The sequence below is a fragment of the Electrona antarctica genome (genome assembly GCF_951216825.1).
Source record: "Electrona antarctica genome assembly, chromosome: 4".
Classification (NCBI taxonomy): Eukaryota; Metazoa; Chordata; class Actinopteri; order Myctophiformes; family Myctophidae; genus Electrona; species Electrona antarctica.
Genome location: NC_136809.1, coordinates 42,694,903 through 42,722,402, shown reverse-complemented (window position 1 = coordinate 42,722,402; position 27,500 = coordinate 42,694,903). Strand labels below are relative to the sequence as shown.

General features: G+C 42.3%; 1 protein-coding gene across 1 annotated transcript in view; it reads right to left on the bottom strand.

The window, feature by feature from the left end:
- Nucleotides 1–27,500, bottom strand: part of tenm3 (teneurin transmembrane protein 3) — a 411,418-nt gene that overhangs the window by 223,525 nt on the left and 160,393 nt on the right. Inside the window, exon 5 of the mRNA XM_079498542.1 lies at nucleotides 15,743–15,922. Within this exon, the coding sequence (XP_079354668.1) occupies nucleotides 15,743–15,922 (180 nt within the window). The remainder of the gene's footprint in view (nucleotides 1–15,742; nucleotides 15,923–27,500) is intronic.

Here is a 27,500-nt window from a genome sequence, read left to right as displayed (position 1 = left end):
TTCAAAGGCTGCTGTGAAATGTGAATGTTCTAAAAGTCTTGTTCTGTATCTCTCTGTTTCATACTCCTTTAAAGTGTACTGTATGTACAGAAATGCACAATATCCAATACATCAATTTCTATTTAGGCTACTGAGGTGAGGTCACTCAATGCAGGAACACACATAATGGTTAGTAGTATATTTAAGGTGTTCCATCACACTCTCTCTCTCTCTGGTTTGATTTACTTAAGTAACTCCTCTTCGCAATCAAGCCCTGGACGTGTGTGTGTGTGTGTGTGTGAACACAACCAGAGACTACAGTCTAGAGTGATTCTACATTTGTTCTAGTTTCTTTCCATCCTTTCTTTACACTCTCTCTCTCTCTGTCCATCCTTTCTTTACTCTCTCTCTCTCTCTCTCTCTCTCTCTCTCTCTCTCTCTCTCTCTCTCTCTCTCTCTCTCTCCCCCCTCCGGCATGGCCTCCTCCTCTCTCTCATCTCAGGGAGGTGCAGGAGGTTTGTTTCGTTGCTCCTCTGCACTGACCTCCTCTCCTCCCCCCCCCCCCCCCCTCTCTCTCTCTGCTTAAAGCTTGATTTATACTTCGACGCACGGTGGTGTGTCGCACATTGACAACAGCAGAGCTACAAGCTCACAACGCCCGGCGGCAGCGACGAGTTGAGAGCTTTCAAGAGCTTGTAGGTCTGCTGCTTTCGGTGGTTAACACCATGGTGCGACGAAGCGTAAATTAGCCTTTGGTATGGGCAGCTGCAGCCCAGAGCGCACTGACCCTCTAACCCATCCATCTCTCTCTCTCTCTCTCTCTCTCTCTCTCTAAGATCTAAGATTTCTTGCTGCCAAGCCACCATTTTTCTTTCCCCTTCAGTTTTTTTGTCTTTCATTTATTCACACTTTTATCCTGGCCAAGTTGTTAGTATGTGAGGCTGCCTTCCCCGTAGTCGCCGGCTTTAGCATCTCTCTCTCTCTCTCTCTCTCTGTATCTCTGTATCTCTGTATCTCTCTCTCTCTCTCTCTCTCTCTCTCTCTCTCTCTCTCTCTCTCTCTCTCTCTTTCTGGTCCACGACTGTTTGACTCCTCTTCGCAATCAAGCCCTGGGCGTGTGTGTGTGTGAACACAACCAGAAACTACAGTCTAGAGTGATTCTACATTTGTTCTAGTTTCTGTCCATCCTTTCTTTACTCTCTCTCTCTCTCTCTCTCTCAACCACTAATGTGTTTATTGTAGTTATCTAAATCAGACATGGATTTCCTCCCGCAGCAAATCGAAGACCATCTCCATCCACCCCGCCCCGCCCCCCCTCCCGCCTCCTTCATTGATTGGGTCTGGATGGTTGTGGACAACTATCTCTCCACCCCCCCCCCCTCCTCAGAACAAACCTATCTCCATACTGTGTATATATGGATTGCATATTGTCTCTGTCGGATGGAAACCTCATATGTCCAAAACTGTTACTTTTCAGGGTTCAAATTCAAAAGTAACAGTATAGCAGATATACAAGCTCGGCGTGAAGTGGATCTGCAATTTTTTATACTTTTGCGTGATGGTGTAGCGTGATCGAGTATCGCATTCATTCACAAATAAAAAAAAAGCACTTTACAATATATTTCACCTTCGACACCCATTCACACACATTCGCGCACTGAGGGCAGAAGAAAGCATGCAAGGCACCAACAGCCTGCTCATCGGAGGCAGTTAGGAGCAGTGGCTCCCCCAGGGATAGTATCAAAGTGTCCTTGAGCAAGAACCCCTATTTGTTCCCGATGTGCAGGTTGGCGCATTAGCGGTTTCCTCCGGCATCGGTGTGTGAATGGGTTAATGTAATGTACAATCTCTGTAAAGCGCCACGGATGAAAGCACTATAGAAATGCACCATTTTCCATTTATTCAGTGTCTTGCTCAAGGACACTTTGGCAGTCATGAGGAACCATTCCAACACTTGTATGGGCAGTCTGCCGTCATAAATCTACGTCCCACTTTGCCTATATTCTCGCTAGTATTCTCGCGAAAAAAATGTAAAGTGGAAGTGGTTTTAGGTGTGCTTTATTTACCCAGGGGAAGTGGCTGAGCACTGCTGCTCATGTTCACAACGCCCTGCATGCAGACACACCATTTATAATGTAGGCATTTAGCAGACGCTCTTAATCCAGAGTGATTTACAGTATAGGAAGGTAAACACCAGATGTAAAATGCAGAGCCTCCGTAATCTAGGATCATGGGTAAACCAATAACCTAGCACCAGTCTAAACAATCACACCCGTGTGAACTGAGCGGTGCAGGCTGTGTGTGTGTGTGTGTGTGTGTGTGTGTGTGTGTGTGTGTGTGTGTGTGTGTGTGTGGGTGCGTGCGTGCGTGCGTGCGTGCGTGCGTGCGTGCGTGCGTGCGTGCGTGCGTGCGTGCGTGCGTGCGTGCGTGCGTGCGTGCGTGCGTGCGTGCGTGCGTGCGTGCGTGCGTGCGTGCGTGCGTGCGTGCGTGCGTCTCCAATGGGACCCCATGTTAGCTGACTGCTCAGTGTGAATGGCCCGGCTGCTCAACAGTGTATGACCCGAATGTGACCCCAATCATCTGCAGGGGTCAATAGGTTGTGCTACATACAGACAGACAGACAGACAGACAGACAGACAGACAGACAGACAGACAGACAGACAGACAGACAGACAGACAGAGACAGAGACAGAGACAGAGACAGACAGACAGACAGACAGACAGGGCCCTTCCTTGGAACTATATATGATGCCAGGACACACCTTTAGGCCACAGCTGCCCCTCAGCTGTCTGTTTTATAAACATTCAACCAACAACATGTATTAACTAGAGCTTACTAAATAATAACTACTTTGATCCAAAAGTTGAAAATCCCCTTTTTCAGCAGAGGAGAATAACGTCCGCTGATTCTAAAATGCGTTGCAGCCAAAGCAGCAATCTGGTAATACCAGGCTACATTTCACTTAAATGTCAGAGCATAAATCGCCATGTAAATATGACATAAATGCATTAAAAAGTATATCCGTTTTCTCAGCTGTGCAAGACATCATTCTATTAACCATATCTCCAAAACTGGTGGGACAAACTGCACAGCCAATATTTCAATTTGTAGCTATGATCTTCCGCTTTCAATGAAATGACATGAACAAACTAAAATGCACACATGCTAGACGACTCAGCTCTATTCAAAATCAGACACGTTATGTGAACTAAAATAAATAAGTAAAAACAAGTTCAGCTTGCGGGATGTTTACATCTTCGCACACATCCAGATAAAAGTAACCGTCTGGGACATACAAGGTTTCTCCCGCCCCCCCTCCTGACAGAGGCAGAGACATCTAGTCCATTGATTGGGCGGTGTGGTGTCGGGCAGAATTGCCTACTTAGTTCCAAAGTAAATAGCACTAAGTGTTTCATCATGCTTCTGACCCCGCCATCATTTCTGCTGTTGTCAGAACAGACGGTGTGTCGATCGCCTTGGCGTCATCCCGCCGTCATTTCCCTATAGGGATGGGCGTCTGTCTGTCTGTCTGTCTGTCTGTCTGTCTGTCTGTCTGTCTGTCTGTCTGTCTGTCTGTCTGTCTGTCTGTCTGTCTGTCTGTGGGTCGGGTCGCTTGGACTACTTTTGTCCGGCGTCTCGCAGGCGAGCGATGTGAACGTCAGAGGAGGAGAAACTTTTTTTCTTGATCTAGCTCTCTCTGGGAGAGCATTAAAGTGACCGTGTGCGCGCATGTGTGTGTGTGTGTGTGTGTGTGTCTGTGTAGTGTGTGTGTGTGTGTGTGTGTGTGTGTGTGTGTGTGTGTGTGTGTGTGTGTGTGTGTGTGTGTGTGTGTGTGTGTGCGTATGTGAGGATTAATTGTCAGTGCCGGGGGCTCTGTTGGGACCCCCGGTCGACTTCGGAAATTAAAGGTCCACTTTTAGAAGAAAGGCTCTCGACGCCATGGAATGAGCAGAGATTGACTTTTCACCCTGGAAGTGGTGCCGCGACGGAGGTTGTTTGCAATGTCTGTCTGTCGTATCAATATTCCATGCAGGTCTGTGAACATTTTAGCTTCTGAATTCACATGGAGTTTGATTCAATTATTCTCCCCTTTGCATCTGGGGGGGTAGTCGTAGAAAATGCAATAATAATAAATGTGTTATGCCTTTTTACAGTCATTATTTAATATCGTCCCAGACTACCTGCTCATGGAGCAGTGCACAAATGCAAACTTAAAGGCACTGTCAGGTTATTATCACACAGACACACACGCACATGCACATGCACAAACACACACGCACGCATGGACACACACAAATGTGCGCATGCACAGCACCAATGAAACATTTCCTATACACCAATAGAGCATCACGATCGCTTTCCACTTGGTCTGTCGCACAACGAAAATAGCCGATCTACAAGCATCACAAGGACCCCGATCTGCAAGTGTGCTTGTACTGTACTAGGTCAGCTATTCTCAGTTAGATCAGCTTCAATTTTGTCAACTAACGTATATGATGATCAGTGATTTTCAGTTACACACGGAACGACACACCAAAAATAGCCAATCTACGTTGTGTGCTTAGATCGGCTATTTTCAGTGTGCAACACCCAACCTGCAACAAAACATAAATCAAGCATTAAACGACGCGAGGGCTGGAACAGGGCCAGGCTCGGGAAGATAAACAATTCGAGCGGCTAGCTGTAGCTGTCACAGAGAACCTCGTTGTGTCAACTGTGGAAGATTTGGAGAGAATTTAGCAAACAATGTGCAAGAAGGAAAAAAGCATGGCAGCGCTCCAGCAGGACTTAAGCTAGCAGCTGGGCCGGGCTGCTGCAAGGCTTTATACTGACACCTGCTAGCCGGCCGCCGCTATAAATAAAGCTATAGGGTACAACCCAGGTCATGTGGTTGCAGTTTGAAGTGCCTCCGTTAATGTCGGTGGGTAACAATTTACGACTCAGGCCTTCCCTGGCCTCCCGCCGCTTGTTGTGCAGAATCCTTGTATCTCGATAGTATTTCATCTTTTTACGATTCACTTTTTTCTTCCATAAATGAATGCCCTATGCTGTACTGTGTCAGTAGATTGGGCTATTTGTGCTACTTTTATGTTGATAGTGAAATACTGTATCGTGACCAGGTTGAAAATGGTTGCGTGTGAGTGTTTTTTATTTGGACATACAAGGTTTTGCCCTGACAGAAAATAAGGTGAGAGGTACTGTAAGAGCATGAACATGTAAAAGAAGGTACTGAGGAACTGTGTAAGAGCCATGGACATTACTGTGTAAGAGTCGTGAACATTACTGTGTAAGAGTCGTGAACATTACTGTGTAAGAGTCGTGAACAAGTCGTGAACATTACTGTGTAAGAGTCGTGAACATTACTGTGTAAGAGTCGTGAACAAGTCGTGAACATTACTGTGTAAGAGTCGTGAACATTACTGTGTAAGAGTCGTGAACATTACTGTGTAAGAGTCGTGAACATTACTGTGTAAGAGTCGTGAACATTAATGTGTAAGAGTCGTGAACATTACTATGTAAGAGTCGTGAACATTACTGTGTAAGAGTCGTGAACATTACTGTGTAAGAGTCGTGAACATTACTGTGTAAGAGTCGTGAACATTACTGTGTAAGAGTCGTGAACATTACTGTGTAAGAGTCGTGAACATTACTGTGTAAGAGTCGTGAACATTACTGTGTAAGAGTCGTGAACATTACTGTGTAAGAGTCGTGAACATTACTGTGTAAGAGTCGTGAACGAGTCATGAACATTTGACAAACTCCTCCTCCTACTAAAGAACTACATCTGACACACTGCTCCTCTAAGTAAGGTTAAAGGTTAACTTTGTAGAGAGGAGAGGAAGAGAGAGGAGACAAGGTTCATATCGACAGGGAAGGAATGGAGAGGAGAAGAAAGGAGCAGACGGAACAAAATAAAATGTAATTAAAAAAAATTGAAGAAAATTAAAGCGACGAGAGGAGAGGAGAGGAGAGGAGAGGAGAGGAGAGGAGAAGAGAAGAGAAGAGAAGAGAAGAGAAGAGAAGAGAAGAGAAGAGAAGAGAAGAGAAGAGAAGAGAAGAGAAGAGAAGAGAAGAGAAGAGAAGAGAAGAGAGGAGAGGAGATGAGAGATGAGGTATTTTCCATTTAAGACTGTAAAAGGAACCCATTTCCCTGATGTGAGCAGAGAATGGACCCATCCCATCCCTGTCCCATTCATACAAACATAATAACGTGTCTCATTATGAGCAGCTCTCAGAAGTAATTTCATGTTTCCAACAGTTGTGCGGCTAATTGAATAGTGTCGTTTCCTCATCGTTTCCTCCACCCACCCCCTAGCCAGTCCACCCCCCCCCCCCCCCCCGCTGTGTGGTATCTTTGTTGTGGTGTGTTTTGGGTGGAGGGTAACACAGAGCAGGTTGGGTAAACAATGTGAGGTTTCTCTTTTTGTAGCAGACTGTGGAGAGACAAACAAAAGGCAGACTCTGTACCCCACTGCCTGCTACTGTAAACAAACAAAGAGAAGACATCCCTGTGTGTGTGTATTCATGTACGCGTGTGTGTGTGTGTGTGTTTGCGCGTGCGTGCGTGCGTGCGTGCGTGCGTGCGTGCGTGCGTGCGTGCGTGCGTGCGTACGTGCGTACGTGCGTACGTGCGTGCGTGCGCGAGTGCGTTTGTGTGTGCGTGCGTGCGTGTGTGTGCACTGTGTGTGTGTGTTTTCATGTGTGTGAGTGTGTATGTATAAAGTGTGCGTGTGTGCGTGCATGTGTGGAGTACTTTGTGAAAGAAAAACAAACTGGCTTCCCACTTTTTAACCACTCAAGCTCTATAGCAACACCATTTAAACATCTTTTAAATTATTACAATTCTGGTTTTGAAAACTAAACTAGGACACAACTATTTAGTAGTGCTTAGTGTACTCTTAGTGAAGATATGTACTTGTACTGGCTAGCAAATTACACTTACAGTACACAGTAAAATGTACCCACTGAGCATTTCTCAGGCTATTAGACATCTAAACACATCTAAATGGCGGGTTATGACCGCCAAGTGAAGTTTTCTTTTTTCCAACAACTAGGCTTAGCCTATTGTAGATGTTGAAACAACATAATTTCAATGGCTATATCTAGATGTGGAAAAACAGAGGTTATAAGCCTAGCCGTTGAAACAGCTTTCACTTTCACTTTTCACGGTCTTAGACGGACATCTTAACCCATTTTTGGCGGGAACCCCTTTTGGTGTTTTAAACATTATGTTATAATTTAGCTATTGAAAAATAGCAGATCTACAAGCTCATAGCGTGCCACCGAGTGGCGCGCTACGAGCTTGTAGGTCTGCTATTTTTGAAAAATCGTACAAATGTGGCGCAAATCTTTGAATATAATTCTTTCAGAGTGAATGTTTTTAACTCAGGTCTAAAGTTAAGCTCGAACCACGCCAATGATTCGCCATGCAACTACTTGCAACCATTGGCAGTTAAATATTGTGGTGCAATGACATTTTCGGTCATATTATTTTGAAGGTCCAGTCTGAAACGGAAGCCTGTATGTTTCTGGACCAATCAGAAGGTCCAGTCTGAAACGGAAGCCTGTATGTTTCTGGACCAATCAGAAGGTCCAGTCTGAAACGGAAGCCTGTATGTTTCTGGACCAATCAGAAGGTCCAGTCTGAAACGGAAGCCTGTATGTTTCTGGACCAATCAGAAGGTCCAGTCTGAAACGGAAGCCTGTATGTTTCTGGACCAATCAGAAGGTCCAGTCTGAAACGGAAGCCTGTATGTTTCTGGACCAATCAGAAGGTCCAGTCTGAAACGGAAGCCTGTATGTTTCTGGACCAATCAGAAGGTCCCATCCCTTCAGGCTATGAGGATGTTTGAATTTGAATCACTGCAGTCATGTCCAGCAGGGCTAGTGTTTGTTTACAAGGGCTAGAAAGAAAGCCAGCTAATCATGTTTGCTACTACGTGGCTTATTTCTAACCTATAATGTTTTCCAGATGCATATTGTTGTGTGCTGACTGCTGAATAAGTTTAAAATGAGTAATAAACCATCTGGATGTCATCTTGAATGAGATTAAAAACGGAGTAGTTCTGTAATTAAAAGCAGGTGTTTAAAGAACATGCAGCTACGCAAAACACACAGGTGAACGCACATATTTGTTCACAGGCAGAAATTAAAATTGGATTTTTATGGACTTTGTATATGAAAATACACAAAAAATGATGATATGATGATGAGATACCACGGATATGAAAATCGTATTTTTTATATCCAATGATTCACTGGCTATTTATACTGTCCACCACTGGTGTATAGTGGTGTATTAACCATTAGATAAAGGTGGGTATGAGTGGAGGGGACCTTTAAGTCTGACCCAGACATTAACTTACAGCTCACACAACAGATGTGTGGTGACTGAAGCCATGTTGTATCGATCACATTGTCTGCTGACCTTGTTCTGTGTATGTAACCTGACCCCGACTACAATGACACACACTACACTTATGTATATAGTGCGCACGCACGCACGCACGCACGCACGCACGCACGCACGCACGCACTCACGCACGCACGCACGCACGCACGCACGCACGCACGCACGCACACACACACACGCACACGCACACGCACCCTCTGGAGGACCTGGCAGTGATTACGTTTAGAGGGATTTGTGTACAGGACAAGATGTCTCTCTCTCTCTCTCTCTCTCTCTCTCTGAACCCCCCGTCCACTGCCCTCTTTGTAGTATGTAGTTTCTTAAAAAATGTAAGAAAACAAGGAGAGCTAGTTTTATTTCATAAGTTCTGTCACAAGGAGAGCTAGTTTTATTTCATAAGTTCTGTCATAAGGAGAGCTAGTTTTAATTCATAAGTTCTGTCACAAGGAGAGCTAGTTTTATTTCATACGTTCTGTCACAAGGAGAGCTAGTTTTATTTCATACGTTCTGTCACAAGGAGAGCTAGTTTTATTTCATAAGTTCTGTCACAAGGAGAGCTAGTTTTATTTCATAAGTTCTGTCATAAGGAGAGCTAGTTTTATTTCATAAGTTCTGTCACAAGGAGAGCTAGTTTTATTCCATACGTTCTGTCACAAGGAGAGCTAGTTTTATTTCATACGTTCTGTCACAAGGAGAGCTAGTTTTATTTCATACGTTCTGTCACAAGGAGAGCTAGTTTTATTTCATAAGTTCTGTCACAAGGAGAGCTAGTTTTATTTCATAAGTTCTGTCACAAGGAGAGCTAGTTTTATTTTAAGTATGAATGCGTATGCTCTGTTGATGCATATAGAATACATAGGGCCAGGACTTTTTTGGGGGTTCCCTTTGGCTGAAATATCTTATTGCACTATTCAATCAATCACATGAATCAATAAAAAAACACTTCAGCCATTAGCCATATAGAGTTCAGAATAGCTAAAATTGCCCATTTACCCATGTACTGTAATGAGTACTGTACATTTTCAGATACTGTATGTGTGCAGTGAGGGGGGTACATGGCCAAAGGGCATGTACTATTACAGTATTATTACAAGCTCGCAATGTGACCATTTTATTTAATGGACAGTTCTTGATTGTTTTTATTCTGTTTTGTAATTATGTTATTGAACATAAAGACCCAACATAGTTATGTGAGCATAGAAGCAAGTACTTCTTTCTTTCTTTTCCTCTGTGCACATGCGTGTAATTGCGAGCGTGTGTGTGTACGTATGCGTGTGTGCGTGCGCGCGTGTGCGTGCGTGCGTGTGTGTGTGTGCATCTCAGCAGACTAACTGTCATATTGTGGTAGTCTGGTGTTTCTAGAGTTCAGGGCTCTGGGATCCATCAGACATCTGAAGAGGCACAAGTCTGATCCCACATGCATGGTCCTCTGAGTAAGTACATCTACTCTAAGTAACTAAGTACATTTAACTAAGGCTTACTCTAATTAAATAATTACATGTACTCTAGGCTGGCTCTATTATAACTAAGTACATGTACTCAAAGCTACCTGGGACATACATGTCCTTCCACATGTGGTCCTACAAAATAGAACTTTATTTTTCTTTTTTAATAATAGTAGAAGTAGAAGTATCGAACAATGGACATACTCAAGTAAAGTAAAAAGGACCTCAAAGCTGTACTTGAGTAAATGTACAAGTAATTTCCATTTCCGAGTCCCCCATACACAGAACAGAACCCCTATACCTTGGCCCATGCAGCTTTCTAGGATTTCACATCTTTGACTGACTCAAAGTGTTTGCAAATGTATTCGCAGGAGAACGGTTCCAAGACCCACCATGCAGGAGTCTAGCCGTGCAGCAACCTTGTATCTCCGTATTTCAACTTTTAACAACATAAACCGCAGCATCCCAAATAGAGAACAAACATGGGAAAATTATCATTCTACTACTCTGCCACCAAAATGTGGAATGCCCTGACACCATTCCTTAAAACAGGCCTGAACAATCACAATATACTGTAAACAGAGGGCCGCCTACAAGAAGCCCACTGAAATTCAACTGTAGTTAGCCTACATTTAAAATAATCCAAAATGAACTGAAGACAATATTGATTTGAATAAAACATATGGTACCAAATGTATGTGTCTTTGTCAACATAATCTTCTTGTTTTCTCAATAGATGTGTTTCACATCTAATTTGCCACTTGAATGGGTTACCAATAATGTTAACAGAGCAGAGGGAAGACGGCAGACAGACACATTTCAGTGAGATCACTGTGTCAAAAGGCCAGTCAGCCACTGCAGTGAATATTATGTCAATATAGCGAAAACTTTATAGAGCCCTGGTTGCCTCTGTGAGACACCGTATGGGGTTTATGTTATTATTATTGTTGTTGTTGTTGTTATTATTATTTATTTTATTATTTTTTTCATAAATTGTTGCCCTATACTTCGACCTATGACACTGTGTAGCAAGACGATAACAGTTTCCTACGAGCTTATACTGTTTCAAAGTGAAAGTGTGTTTTTGGTTTTCCTGAGCATTGAACCAATGGGAAGCATTTAACATGCACATGATAGCTTGACACAGTATAAATTACAACCATTGGATCAATTGCAACAGAGTTTCTTTTGTTGCGTTTTTTCTCTCTTTTTCCTTTTTACATTTCCCGAAAAGGAAAACTGTTTTGGACACCCGTTTCCCAAACAGTTGGTTGAGACCCATTTGTGGGTCGCGGGTTGATTTTTATGGGTCGCAGGTAAATGTATTTTTCTATTTTTATTATTTCACAAAATTAATTTCCCTAACAAAAAGGGAAAAAAAGATACGGGTATATATATTAATTAGAAATATAAATATAAATAAAATGTCCCTTGGCCTTTTGTGTCTCAATCTAAAAGGTTTTGAACATACAAGGTTTCCACCCGATAGTGAGTGAGTGAAGAGCTGGCGGTGCTCAGCCTGCACTCAATGTGTTGTGTTGAGAAAGAGCAGCCCACATCCAGATCCATGTCAGAGAGGCTGGTACGTAATTGCAGAGAAACGCCTGCATCAACTTATGGCTGCCAGAGGAGGAAACAGTAGCTTATTGCACAAAGAGAGAGGAGAGAGAGGAGGCCTTGACTTGATTTATTATATTTAACGGGGAATCGATTCGTTTTCTTATTTTCTTTTTCTTTTTTTTCTCTCTTTTTTTTGTTGAGAGAGACGGGGTGGGGGGTTCGAAATCAAAGATTCCAGTGTGTAATTCTCCTGGAGGTGTATCGACTGTATTGCATTTACTTTTTGAACGCGTAAGCACAATTTATATAATTTGTTATATAAATAGAGTTCTGTCCACCCACCTGGACACCAAGTTGGGAAACATTATTGCAGAAATGTGTCACAAGAGCACCTTTTTCAGCATTCCTCCCCTTATGCCGCGCACGTTCACACTGGCAGCTACAAACGATACAAGACTACAAAGCAACGCAGCATACTGTATATGTCAATGTTGAAGTATTGAAGTGAGAAAAATATAAAAGAACATGAAGACTGGGGTTAAAAAGGACATGTAACTACGTATAGCGGACGGAAATAATTATGTTCATCCCCATTATGAGCACAAATTGTATGAAGAGAAGAGAGAAGGTGATTGGAAATGTTTTAAAAACACTTGGTCTTTTTGTAGCTTTTAGCTGCAGTTGAAGCCAGCTACAAACGTCAGATGTCGATTTGTATTTCATGTCGCTGGCTTTCAAAATGAATTAAAAAAGCAACATGTCTTTGAAGTGAATATACCATTTCTACATCCACAGTTTTCAGGAAGATGGATTTATTTTGTACAATGCAATTGTATTCATCAAAAGGTCTACCCTATACTCTACCAATGACTACAAAGCATGTATACCTTACTGTGCTGCCAACCATTTTCCAAAGCTGATTCCAAAAAAATTTCCCTCTTTTTCCTAGCTTTCACTATACTTTTCCAACCTCTCCATTTTGTTTTGTTTCATTCAAACTTCTAGGTAAACATCTGGCCATGATTGTTTTTTTTACAAGGGACTTTTTTCCCCGGCTTCAACTGCATTAGCCATGATGTTCTCCCATCAACATCATTCCATCGTTTCACAGCCGAGCGAGAAGATTGGAAGGTCGGTACTACAAAAACAAGTAAGATCTCTCGGCGCAATAAATCGGTATGTGTTCTTGTTATGTGGTGGAGCGCGCTGGCTGTGCTTTGTGCCATTGCAATAAATCACACCGAAAAGTGTCACCAACGGGGGACAGGGTGAGTATATCATGTCAACAACGATCATGGATCAGAGGGTGACAAACATTTGATGCCTTCAGTTCAAATAAGAGGAACAGACCGTCGACGGGTACTCCCTCAATCGGCAACACATGGGGACTGCACCAGCTTTACATGTTATAACCCACACACTGATAAACAAGAGAAGAAGCAGACGGAAAGAGAAAAAGATGTCGTGGTGAGAGAGAGAGAAAGAAAGAAAGAAAGAAAGAAAGAAAGAAAGAAAGAAAGAAAGAGATTGCTGGACAGACAGACAGACAGACAGACAGACAGACAGACAACTTGTAGTATTTTAAAGGCTGCAACAAAAAAAGCGGTGCATTTTTGCAACCATAATTTATGCTCATGGTTATCCTGCCCATCGGAATGTTGATTCAGCTAAATGAGTTAATTCAGACAAACAATTCAGACATCAATGCGCCTCTCATGTGTAATCCAAACAGGGAAAACCATGGTTAACTTCAATGAATGGACGTGTACTCCAGCAATTCTGATGCCATTACACAGGCTGGATGTGTTTACGTTGGGGAAGTTAATTTCCCCTTCCCGCTAAATGTATCCATGAGGAAGAAGCCACTGCATTACAATGCGTCTCATCATGGCCGACTGCTCAAAGCAACACGGGGAAATAAGTTACCTTAAGCACCCCAGGAAGAGTGAACGAGAGCTACTGCGACAACATTTACATTTCAAAATGATTTTGTTTTCACAGAATACAAGTGTTTTGCTATTATCATCATAAATGATAGTTTAGAAAACATGTTATTGGCATCCGATAGTTTGTATATGTACAGGCTATTGAAAAACTTCTTTAGACATCCAAGGTTACCATATGCATGTGATTGCATGTGTAATAGGCTACCTTGCATTTACCTTGCTTACTTTAAATTGCTCTGGATTAAGAGTGCCTGCTAAATGCCTAAATTGTTGTAACCAACTATAGTATTTAGTAAAACAATTTGTATAAGGGCTGCAACACCGTTTTAATAAACTATAGTCAACTAGCCGCCACAAAAACATGACCTAAAAGACAAGACAGAAAGACATAACCCTGAGAGCATGAAAGTGACAGAGATGGAATAGTGAGCCAGGTCCCGACGGAGGCCCTGAGGTCTCATGAAGCCAATCGTCTCTCTCTGCCAGCCGACTGGAAGTCATTAAACCATTCAAACCTCACTGTTTCCAGCGGCTGCCAGAACGCCGTGAACGATCACAACGCTGATCAGAAACAGACGCACCGCTGAAACACTGAGCTATAGTTCATGAGAGAGAGAGAGAGGAGGGGGGAGACGTATAGTTCATGCCGTACGTCGCAGATGGGTGGAAACCATGTACGCATATGTCCAAAACTGTTACTTTTTGTGAAATGGGGGGAAAAAAACGTAAGTTGCGATGGATCCAATGTAGTTATTGTTGTTAACAGTTAACCCTAATGGTTCGGTATTTATAAAAGCCACAGAAACACCACTTTAAATTTCAAAATGTTTCCAAGAGAGCGGAAATAGACGATCTGCAAGCTCACAATATGACGTTTCTGAGCTTGTAATAGTCTATTTTTTTGCTACATTTGTGTTTCACAATTGTAATTGTTAATTTACGGGGGGAAAAAACGTAAAAACAATATGGAGGAAGAGATGCAAGGTTTCTGCCTGACAGCAACAATATACTGTAGAAGAGGAGAGAGAGAGAGAGAGACGGGTGCGGGAAAGGGTTCAGAGAACACAAAATCTATTCCACAAGTTGGGAAAGGGATAAATTGGATTCCGCTAAATGATTGTGTCTGGCTGTCGATCCATCGATCACTGAGAAAACCACACATGAGTTGGAGTCTGGCTACGCATCTGTGAGAGAGCCAAGCTGCTGTCCAACTCTCTGTCTGTCCGTCTGTCTCACATTGCATATCTGTCTTTCTGACTGTCAAACGAAATTGCGTTATATACATTTTGTCACATCAGATGTTTAATAAACTGGACTAAACTCATGTCCAGATTATCTCCAAAATATTGTTTTGATTCCCCTTTATTAGGCAGAACATCTGAGGCATGTAGGCATAGCTCACAGTTACCACTTACTGAAGAGAAATTGAATAGAAACTTTACTAAACCGATTTGAATCGCATTTCAAACCGCATACGAATGTGACTCAATTCTGATGAATAAAATACATTTTTGCTTCAAGTCTTTTGACTTGATCAAATCAATCTGATTGTAAATCTTGATAGGCCTCGAACAATCTGAACATCCCTAGAGCTGTGCAACGTCTGGTAGCTTACCATGTGTAACAGGTAAGTACAATGAAACTCTATGCTGACAGTGTCACGGTCAAGGTAAACGTTATTGTCCACAATGGAAATTTTGCATGGGCTTTCAGCCCTTTCAACAGTGATGAAAATACAAATAGTTTACCATGTGTAACAGGTAAGTACAATCAGGCTCTATGCTAGCAGCGTTTCTAATAAAGGTAGTTTACCATGTATAACAGGCGGCTCTATGCTAGCAGTGATGCTAATAAAAGTTGTTTACCATGATGTGTAACAGGCAATAAAGGTATAGTTTACCATGTGTAGCAGGTAAGTAAAATAGCTCTATACTAGGCTAGCAGTGATAATAAGTAAACCATGTGTAACAACTAAGTAAAATAGCTGTATGCTAGCAGTGATGCTAAGTAAGGTAGTTTACCATGTGTAACAGGTAAGTAAAATATCTCTATGCTAGCAGTGATGCTAATAAAGGTAGCTTACCATGGGTAACAGCCAGGTAAGTAAAATAGCTATATGCTAGCAGTGATGCTAATAAAGGTAGCTTACCATGGGTAACAGGTAAGTAAAATAGCTCTATGCTAGCAGTGATGCTAAGTAAGGTAGTTTACCATGTGTAACAGGTAAGTACAATGCATTTCTATGTTAGCAGTGAGGCTAATAAAGTTAGTTTACCATGTGTAACAGGTACAATGCAGTTCTATGTTAGCAGTGATGCTAATAAAGTTAGTTTACCATGTTTAATAGGTAAGTACAGTGTAGCTCTATGCTAGCAGTGATGCTAATAAGGTAGTTTACCATGTGTAACAGGTAAGTACAATCTGGCTGCGTATTCCTCTTCCTCCTCGTCCTCCTCTTCCTCTGAGCCTGGCTCAGCGGCGGCGTTGCCTAGCAACGGGTTGTCATGGGGATGGGGCGACGGGGGCTGTGATTGGTCAAAGACGGGTGACGGACAGGAAGGGGATGGCATGGGAGAGCCTGAACCAAAGGAAATAAAAGAACAAAAAGGGGGATGGGGGGTGAAATAACGAATGAATAAATTAAAATTACAAATGAAATTGACAGCAACAATAGCAACGATGGTTATAACAAATCTTCAAACAATATGGTGGAGGAATGCAGTGTGGCAGTGTTTGAGAATGACACGGCAGTTTGCATGAAACATAGGCGGAAATGCCTATATATATATATATATATATATATTATGCTGTTTTATACAGCTTAACCTAATTCATCCTACAGTCTGGAACAGAGGTCAGGCTGCCGGGTCAAACTCCTGCCCGGGTGGATACATGTTGACAAGAAGACACAAACACATCCCACAACTTAAAGAGTTAATGTTAATGGCAGGCTTTGGTTTGAAAACTAGCATGGTTTTAACCCAACTTAGTGGTTAATGTCTCGACACGACACAAAGCAGTGAGGGGATTGTTTTGTAACCTTACTGAACCATCGTAAGAAAGACGACCTGTACAACATCACATGAGTTCAGAAAGAAAGAAAGAAAGAAAGAAAGAAAGAAAGAAAGATGTAATGTGTAAAAAATAATAATGTAATTCTAGTCATGTTCATGACATTTATCAGTGACAGGTACATCGGCTATTTTCCTATGTCCGACATTAATTTACCAGAAAGAATAGAAGAAAATAGGTTTCTGCCTGACAGCAACAACGATTTGTAAAACACCATAGAGACAGACCGGTTTATAAAAACACCAACAAGTTTAACGTGTTTTTAAAGTTCCCAAAAAAACACACCATTTGGAGAAACAACAACTCTAAAAAGGTGATTCTTCAAGCCAAAAATAGGTTGAAACGCAGCCACTAACTGCATTAAGAGACAGCCGAACAAATGATGGATTGTTTGTTTAATGGGACTAATTGCGCTGGCGGAATGGGGAGAAGGCAGAGCGATAATACATGAGTTGATGGGAGGTCAGGAGGGAGAGAGGAGGAACGTCAAAAGCAGCATCAGGTAGTCAGGGATGTTTGTGTGAAAGTCCGCTAGAGGAAAATCAATGCTTTATCGATGTGGTAACCTTGGCATTTAGAGGCCGCTGAGTGCTGAGAGACCTTAAGATATACATACGTACGTAGGTGTGTGTGTGTGTGTGTGTGTGTGTGTGTGTGTGTGTGTGTGTGTGTGTGTGTGTGTGTGTGTGTGTGTGTGCGCGCGCTTGTGCACCTGAATTATTACACTTGTGTGAAGTCTAAGCATCCTTAAAAGTAGTAGAATTTGTTAAGTACACTTTTTGTATGGACACTTTTTCTGGTCCTTACAAGAGAAATGCTGTTTTTATGGTATAGTATTTAGTGGGTTTACGAAATACGAAGAGATTCAAGAAAAGATTCAAGAAATAGGAAAAGATAGTGTGTGTGCGTGTGTGCGTGTTTGTGTGTGTGTGTTAATTTGTGTTTTTTTCTAGGGTAGCCCCAGACAACCCAGTCAAGCCTCGCTTTCCTTACAAACTAATCGGCAGCAAAGAATCTAATTACTTGCAGCAAGCTGAGGCGGGATGAAATTAAAGTGAGAGAAAAAACCCATTAATAACTGCAAAGACATTTACAGAGTAGTTAGTCTTAACATTTAGCAGCAAACCACCAGCGTGACATTTCTCTTATTATCTGTCTCTCTGACACTCACGACAAGAGAGGGGAAGATTAAAACGAGGAATCAATCTTTTGTCAATAAAACTCTTAAGAGTTGTAGCAGGCAGCGTTTGACTTATTATAGCATCCATGTTGGGAATAATGCTTTTCTTTGTGTAACAAATGCTTCTTTCCATCATAATGCACAACGTCTCTGTAACAATGTATCATTACATCATAATGCACAACGTCTCTGTAACAATGTATCATTACATCATAATGCACAGCATCTCCGTAACAATGTATCTTTCCATCATAATGCACAGCATCTCCGTAACAATGTATCTTTCCATCATAATGCACAGCGTCTCTGTCTGTTTGTCTTTGCCTGTTGGTAACAATGTATCTTTCCTTCCATCATAATGCACAACTTCACTGTCTGTAACAATGTGCCTGTCCATCACTCACACATAGAGAGGAATCAATGTTTGCTTCATCTGTGCTATGCATCATTCTCTCTCTCTCTCTCTCTCTCTCTCTCTCTCTCTCTCTCTCTCTCTCTCTCTCTCTCTCTCTCTCTCTCTCTCTCTCTCTCTCTCCCTCTCTCTCACACACACACACATAAACACACACACATACCATATCCCGTCCCTCACGGCTCTTGCCTATCTCTCCTTGACATTTTGAAGGCAGTATTTCACTGGGTTGGTTGCATTGCATGGTGGTGGGGCGGTGGTACGGTGCAGGGCATGGTCTACATTGTTCCGCTGGGCCGGACACGGCCAGCCATTCAAAATAACAAGGATCCTCCTCCAGTTAATCATTTATCTGAACGCCTCTCGGCCTCTCGCTGCCTCCGCCGTACGGCGGGCACAGGAAGGAAATCAAGTGAAAATGACATTTTCTATTAAACCCCCACCCCTCTCCTCGCCCCCCCGCCCCCCACACCCCAGCTGACCTTGGCAGTGATATGAAAATGTGCGTCTCTCTGGCAAAGCGCTGACTTCCTCCCTAACGGAACAGAACAGTGAGAGTGATTTGCTGTCCCGCCCTTGCGTGTGTTTTACTGCCCTACATGTATACTGTATGTACTCCTTTTGGTTCCTCACTTTCAAAGCTGTAAGACTGCAACTATTGATTATTTTCGCAGTTGATCATTCTAAGTACTTTTTCGATTAGCTGAATGATTGAGAAGCGCATTTAAAAAAATTGTTTATTTATGGTGTAAACAAATTGATTTTTTTTATAATTGACTAAATTTGATTAACCACTTAAGCCGTATTTTACACTTTGTTGAGCAATGGTGTTAAACATAATGAAAACAGACAGTCTACAAGCTCTTTTTTAAGCTTGGGAAATGTTTTGCCTATGCTGACAAACAAACAAATAAAACAAATAAATTGCAATATTACCCAACATCTATGATTTTATTATCATGATTATTTTTCATAATTGATATGAATCGATTAGTTTCACTGTTGCACTTGAATATGTCTGCATCGCATGCTATCTAAATCATATTCTGTACATTTGTAGTCAAGAAAAACAAATCCAAGAAACCAAAAAAAACCCCACAAGAACAATGTTTGGCCAAGATATGTCTGCCTGACATGGCGCGCAACTAAATTTCTTTCTTTCTCTTTCTTTCTTTCTTTCTTTCTTTCTTTCTTTCTCTTTCTTTCTTCCCTCCCACCTTTCTTTCCACAGCTGTCTCTCTACAGGCAGCATCTCTGCGATCCCTCACCGGAGTCATTACATGCAAGCTCCCTTTAAAGAGATGACACGATTTACGACCCACCCGCATGTCCATGTACACACACACACACACACACACACACACACACACACACACACACACACACACACACACACACACACACACACACACACACACACACACACACACACACACACACACACACACACACACACACACACACACACACACACACACACACACACACACACACACACACACACGACTCTCATGGTATTTGGATGAAATCAGCTCTAGCATTTTATACACCAGATTATTTTACACCAGATGATGACTTTTACATTCATGAGAGAGAGAGAGAAAGAGAGGGGGGGGGGCAGGGACAGGCAGGCAGACAGACAGACAGGCAGGCAGGCAGGCAGGCAGGCAGGCAGGCAGGCAGGCAGGCAGGCAGGCAGGCAGGCAGGCAGGCAGACAGACAGACAGACAGACAGACAGGGCTCTGTATGCTGACATAAAGATGAGTCCAGTGTTTATGTGGAGGAAACAGGACACGCAGGCTGGTGTTTATTAGAGCCAGGCGTGCGTTAGGAGTCCCTGCTGTGTTAGTGTTTTAAACTGAAGACACTTCATATCGTCACCGTCGGGCCAGAAACCGCTTATCTCCTAACCTTTTTATCTTTTTTCTTTGTGTACATTAACGCCCTAGCTGCATAGGACAGTGTCAAACACAACAAGCATCAAAGGTAGTTTTGAGCTTGTAGATCTACTTTTGCTGCTCTTCAATTTGAATCCTGAAACGTAGCAGTTTTGGACGCGTGAGGTTTCCACCCGGACAGAGGTGATATTATATCATCACTGTTGGCCAGAAACCTCTAACTTTGTGTGTTTTTTTTTTCCTTTTCTTTTTCTTTTTTAACTCCATACTTGATCACTCACACTACAGCGTCACACAAAAGCATCAGAAGTAGCAGATCTACAAGCTAGATCTACAAGCTTTTCAATTTGAATCATGAAAAGTAACAGTTTTAGACATGAGGTTTCCACCCTACAGAGACAATATCCTCATGTGTACAGTACAGTACAGTACAGTACAGTACAGTACAGTACAGTACAGTACAGTACAGTACAGTACAGTACAGTACAGTACAAAAAGGATGTTTATGGAGAAGATATTCACGCAGCAGTCTGCATGACATTATCAGACAAACAAGCATAACTCTACTTCTCTGGCTTATTGAAAGTGATGACAGCAACTGTAATAGAATCTATGTTGTTAATTTGTTACTTAGCACGCATGCACGCACGCACGCAAGCATGCACGCACGCAAGCACGCACACACGCACACACACACTGTGACACACACACACACACACACACTCACTTTACAGGGGAAATAGTAAGAGAGAATAGAGAGCATAGACCCTGCAAAAACTCAGATGTCTGTCTCGAGGAATATGATTATTGGCAGAATTGTGGAAAGATATTTGGCGATCCCGTTTTCATTTTTCACAACATCGGTGGTTGTTGCAACTAGCTACCGGCACTACAATACTTCACCATATGTTGTATATGACCAAAAAAAGAAAAAATGGAAAAAGATTAACATTAATGTAACAACGTGTACGGTTGCTAATGCAATTCCAATGGTAAGCTGTGTTGTTTTCACGCCGTGAAGGAAGGTGCGTGCGTGCATGTGTGCGTGCGCTACACATACACAACAACTGTGTTGTTGCACATGCATGAGGTAAAAGCCAGCCACCCTGCCTCCAGGGATGGGAGGTCAGTGACAGCATAATATTTGTCAATAATATGATAATGTGTGCTGTTGATACTGTAGTAGGTCAACGGTTTTCAACATGTTTTGTGTTCAAGTCACACCAACGTAAAGGCTACAGTACAATGGTACGACCCAAGCCACACCTATATTCATATGCCTGCAGAAATATGCTTATATGACACGTGTTATGCCACATGGAAAAATGTATTATTTTCACTATTTAGCTGATTGAAAATGTGTGAACAATTTCCAAAAGAAAATAAAAACGTATAATGGCATTGCCGAAACTAGGGACAGGATGAAAGTAGTGAACATATTATATGGCTTTTAGGGTATAACATTAATCTCTGCCTTTGGGGGAAAAAACATAATTTGCTGTATATAGTTGTATAAATCTCACAGAGGGGACTTTTTTAACATAACTCTTCTGTTCTGGGAGGCTCCCTGGCACAAATGATTTTCAGATGGGGGGGTCCCCAGCCACAAACATAATGAATTTAGGGGTCCTTGACATTGAAAACGTTTGAGAACCACTGGAAATTGTTCAATCATAATGTGTCACAAATTCTAAATCCCAAGGCACAATCTGTGAAACTGAAATAGAAATGTGAATAATATGAATTATTATACACTGTTGGATTATTTGGGGCTGGGAAACATCAATGTTTATTCTGAACGTAATTATGTTTTTATATCATTACCTTGCTTGCCTCACATTTTTTGAAAAATAAAGTTATAAATAAACCAGAGGAAGAGGTTGTAAAATATAGATAGAAAAAAGTTTGAAAACAGCGAGAGAGAGAGAGAGAGAGAGAGAGAGAGAGAGAGAGAGAGAGAGAGAGAGAGAGAGAGAGAGAGAGAGAGAGAGAGAGAGAGAGAGAGAAGAGAGAGAGAGAGAGAGAGAAGAGGAGAGAGAGAGAGAGAGAGAGATCACTTAACCCATTCAGACCTGAGGCCAATAAAAAAAAAAAAAAAAAAAATCCTAACAATAAAATAAAAAACATGTGTGTAATAATATATATTGTCTCTGTCGGGTGGAAAACTCATATGAACAAAACTGTTAACCTACTTTTCAGGATTCAAATTAAAAAAAACATCAAAAGCAGCAGATCCACTGCATGCTTGAAACACGCTTGCAGATCTGCCACTTTTTGTGTGACGCCGTAGTGTACTCACGCAAATAATACAGAAAAAGAATACAAAATTAACATGTGGAGATACTGTAAGAGGTTTCTGCCAGACATAGGTGATTATGTAGTTTACATGTATTAGTGAAATCTAAAATGACACTGCTGCTTGGAACTGGTTAACAGAATCCTTAATTAAAGACCAAAGCATGGTGGTGACAGAGAGAGAGACACCGAGAGCACACTGAGAGAGAGAGAGAGAGAGAGAGAGAGAGAGAGAGAGAGAGAGAGAGAGAGAGAGAGAGAGAGAGAGAGAGACAGAGACAGAGACAGAGACAGAGACAGAGACAGAGACAGAGACAGAGACAGAGACAGAGACAGAGAGACTGCAGGAGAAATAGATCTGCACCAAACTGAAGGGATAGAATGAGGAAAAAACTAGGCTGGGGGAGAGAGAGAGGGAGAGAGAGAGAGAGAGATGAGCTGGTGTTTATCTGGATGTGGGGGTGCTTGCAGATAATGCTGGCTAGTAAAGAGAGACAGACCAAAGCGGGAAAAAGAGAAAACCCAGAGAGAGAGAGAAGAAAATGAAACCCAGAACAGAGCAGATGGCTGGAAGAAAAAAGAAGAGAACACTGATTGATGAGAGGGAGAGCGAGAGAGGGAAGACAGAGACAGGCTGAAAGACGGAGAACGGGCCCTTAATTTAAAGTTCAGCAACTTTTACTGACCAGAGGGGGAGAGAGAGAGAGAGAGGGGGGGGTTGGGGAGAGAGATCACTTATGAAATAGAAACCTTTGCACGAGAAATGCTGAGGCTTGTATGATGGTCAAGTCAAGTCCATCAAAGTTGTTCCTAGATCAGTGGTTCTCAAACCCCCAGTTCTGTATGCATTAGGCCATGGACCACCACGTTTGACGGACCCTTACTGGTCCATTTGGTTCCTTTTCTACACTCTCAGAGTTCCATTTGGTTCCTTTTCTACACTCTCAGAGTTCCATTTGGTTCCTTTTCTACACTCTCAGAGTTCCATTTGGTTCCATTTGTACACTGTCAGGAGTTATAGACTTTTAAGTGGTTTGCTTCCTATATCAATCATTTAAAGTTTGGGAACCCCCTGCACAATCCCGTCAAGGACCCCTGGGGACCAGGCCCCCACTGTGAGAACCAGTGTTCTACATAAAGCAATGGAGATGGTGTAGGAGAGACAGGCGGTATAGGAAAGCTGAGAGGGAGACAGCTAGTGTAGGAGAGACAGGCGGTATAGGAAAGCTGAGAGGGAGACAGCTAGTGTAGGAGAGACAGGCGGTAGGAAAAGCTGAGAGGGAGACAGCTAGTGTAGGAGAGACAGGCGGTAGGAAAAGCTGAGAGGGAGACAGCTAGTGTAGGAGAGACAGGCGGTAAGAAAAGTTGAGAGGTAGACAGTGCAGGAGAGACAGACGGTAAGAAAGCTGAGAGGGAGACAGTGCAGGAGAGACAGACGGTAGGAAAGCTGAGAGGGAGACAGTGCAGGAGAGACAGACAGTAGGAAAAGCTGAGCGAAACTATAGACGCATACTTTCTGTAACTCAGATCTCAAATTCTCAATCAAATTGAGTGAATGATGCAATCGATGACTTTTATTAAACCACAACGTAGTCCATTTCCATTCATTGGCTCGCCAAATAAACCCTATAGCGTACCATACAGTACATCCCCTCTCTCTCTCTCTCTCTCTGATAGAATATTACAGCGGGAAATTTAGTGCAAAATGACAGGCCTGATGTTTCAGATTTAGCCCAGAAGCGGTCTGTCATTCTGTTGCCCTTTCTCTGTGAAATCCCCCCCGGCCACTCATTCTGACACTCATTATTCCACAGTTTGGGAAAATCTCTGAGTCGACATTCCCAGTTTTTCCGTCCCTGTCAATCTCCATATCAAAGACGTCCTGCTGGAACTTATTGTTACCCGGATTACAGCGAGAGAGAGAGAGAGAGAGAGCGAGAGAGAGAGAAATGGTAGAATAAAGATTGTATTGCGTTGCCAAAGAGAAAAAAACCCTCAAACCTTGCACAGCAGGGAGGGAGGTATAATGTGTGTGTGTGTGTGTGTGTGTGTGTGTGTGTGTGTGTGTGTGTGTGTGTGTGTGTGTGTGTGTGTGTGTGTGTGTGTGTGTGTGTGTGTGTGTGTGTGTGTGTGTGTGTGTGTGTGTGTGTGAGGGGTAACCATCCCCCCAAATAGTAGTAGAGTTTGTGAACTACACTTTTTCTGGTCCTTGCTGTTTTTATGGTTTTAAATTAAGCTATTTTTTTTGGGTGGTTTTACGAAGATTCAAGTTGGGGTCAGGGGATCGAGGGTCTCCACAAATATAATCGTGTGTCCATGTGTGTGTTTGCATGCACATGAGTGTATGTGTGTGTTTTATGCATGTGCATGCGTGTGCGCGTGTGTTAAAATGGGTCACGGCCAGGTATTAAGCTCAGTGAAAAGGGCCGTGCACGGTGGCAGTGCACGGTGGCAGCTGGTGTATTTGCTCCGCAGGGAGGCGGTGTGTTGTTTCGTCTACTGAACAAGTGTCTTGCCTCCAAACTGCACATCGATTCAGTTAAATAAGTGCATTAAAAATAGAGCCGCGAGTCCAGGTCAACCAGACTTTAAAACAACCTTCACCAACCAACCGCTGGGAACAAACACGGCTGGTCTACAAACATCATCAATAAACACAGGAAATACCGCAGAATGTGGTACGGTGTTAATAGACTGGAATATGTACCGGAGACTGTGACTATATATGTTGATAATATATAAACTATAGGATACTGTTGCTCTCGGGCAGAAACCATTAAATCCATATTCTGACTTTGTATTTTTCGTATATTGACGCCCTACTTGATCATTATTACAGTCCAAAATAGCAGATCTACAAGCTCAAAACGGGTCGCTTTCTGCTGCGTTTCGAGTTTGTACATCTGCTACTTTTCTTATTTTTGAATTTGAATCCTGTCAACAGTTGTTGACATATGAAGTTTCCACCATAACAAAGGAACACATTTTTGTCTCCCCCGTACGCACAGCAAACGGCTCTGATTACAGTCAGGGATGCGATCCTAGTGGATATAAATATAATGGATGGATAATTGATATATTTAATCTGGCAGTGAATGAGTTAAGACACCGACCCACCCCCATCTCTCTCTCTCTCTCTCTCTCTCTCTCTCTCTCTCTCTCTCTCTCTGCTCTATTTCACTTCATGCCTCGTGGAGTGAGGAAGATGAGAAGATGAGCATGATGAAGAAATACCACGCACTCTCTCTCTCTCTCTATCTGCCACACACACACACACACACACACACACACACACACACACACACACACACACACACACACACACACACACACACACACACACACACACAAGGACAGACACACGCACGCACGCAGGCACACACGCACGCACACACGCACGCACGCACGCACGCACGCACGCACGCACGCACGCACGCACGCACGCACGCACGCACACACACACGCACACACGCACACACACACACACACACAGTCACACACAGAGTCTTCTAAGGTTACTTAGACAGTGTTCACTTGAATCGAGAGCACTTAATTCCGTATTGTTCTTTGTAAAGCGGTGGACGGTGGTTGAATGGAGCATTGTGCATGAAAAGAAAGACATTTTTTACCATTCATTAAAGTCCATAACGACATTGTCACTGTCCCAAGTGGAAGACATATTCCATTCTTTAAGGGTGCAATAGGCCACTGTTTCTCAAAGTCGAGTCTGTGCACCACTGAGGGTCCAAATACGACCCTTACAGGTCTGTAACTCTGAGAGTGTACCAAATGGAACCAAATGGACCCTTACAGGTCTGTAACTCTGAGAGTACCAAATGGAACCAAATGGACCATTGCGAGTCTGTAACTCTAAGAGTGTACCGATGGAACCAAATGCACTCTTACGGGTCTGTAATTCTGAAAGTGTACTGTACAAATGGAACCAAATAAACACAGTGGCCTAATGCATATTGTCGCTGTGGGTTGGAAACCTGTACAAAATAATGTATTTTTTATTATTATTTTAAAACTATTTAAAATCGTGAAGATAGCTGCTCGACAAGTTCCTAGCGCACTAATTTTGTGTGACACTCTTATGATGAAGTACAATAAAATAAAATAAAATAAAAAAATAAAAGTTGGAATATGGAGGCACAAGGTTTCTGTCAGGATACAGACATATCAAACTGGATAAAGGTGATGATCTTTGCTCTACCATGCAGATTGTTTCAAATACAAAAGTAATTAATTAAAATGAGCTCCGGATTGCAGCTTTAAGGCATTTGTTACAAGTTTTATTTAATTATTTTCTTTTACCCCAGGATTCACATGCAGAGTGTGAATAATTTATGCACACGACAGGAGAGACAGTACATTCAAGGTCAACTCACTTAAACAAGCAAACCCGCTTTTACCAAGAGATTGAGAACTACATGCATGCTGGTGTTTATATATAAAATGATGAGCTTCAGGCATGGCTACTTGCCAAGCAGCAGGTGTCCTGCCCGACACCAGGATCTAAATGTCTCAATGGAAGAGTATAAAGGAGACCTCCAAGTAAACAGTAAGAAGACCTGAGGCCCATTCTGCAAATGCCTTCCAAATAGGACTCACACTTTAAAGGTTTTTTCAAAAGTACCATTTTGCATCTTTCGAATCTGCTATTTTTTAATAGCCAACAGATTTTCTTTTTTTTTAATTACACTGATGCTTTCCCAGCTTGAATGGGTTAAAATGCTCTACAGAGGAAATGGGACCTTAGCTAGATTAATTAAAGGACCACTTCACCCATTTTATATTTGGTCCTTACTAATGAACAGACATCATGTGATGACACCATATCTGACTACCAGTGACAACATTGATAGGCAAGTTGGGCAGGCCTACTGTAATTTCAAACTTGTATTTATTTATTTTTGTATGATGCAAATACGATGTCTTCTATTTCAGCATGCAAATTTCCCCAGCAGAGAAACATTTTATTAAGTTTAAGTTTATTAATTGTGCAGCACTAATTGAAAATGTGTGAAATGCTCTTATTAATTCAAAAAGTTCCATATTGCAGCTATAACTCTGAGAGAGTTATCGAGTTATTGAGTTATCAATCGACACAATTAAGTTCCAGATTGCAGCTTGTTACGTGTAACTTTTCCCCAATGATTCCCGAGCAGAAGCGTGAATATTTAAGCATGCCGGTGACAGTACATTCCAAGGTCACCGAGTAAACTCACCTAAGCAAAGCAAACCTCCACTCTTTTTTTTCTCAAGAGGCGAGAACAGAATTAATGGAGTGTTTAG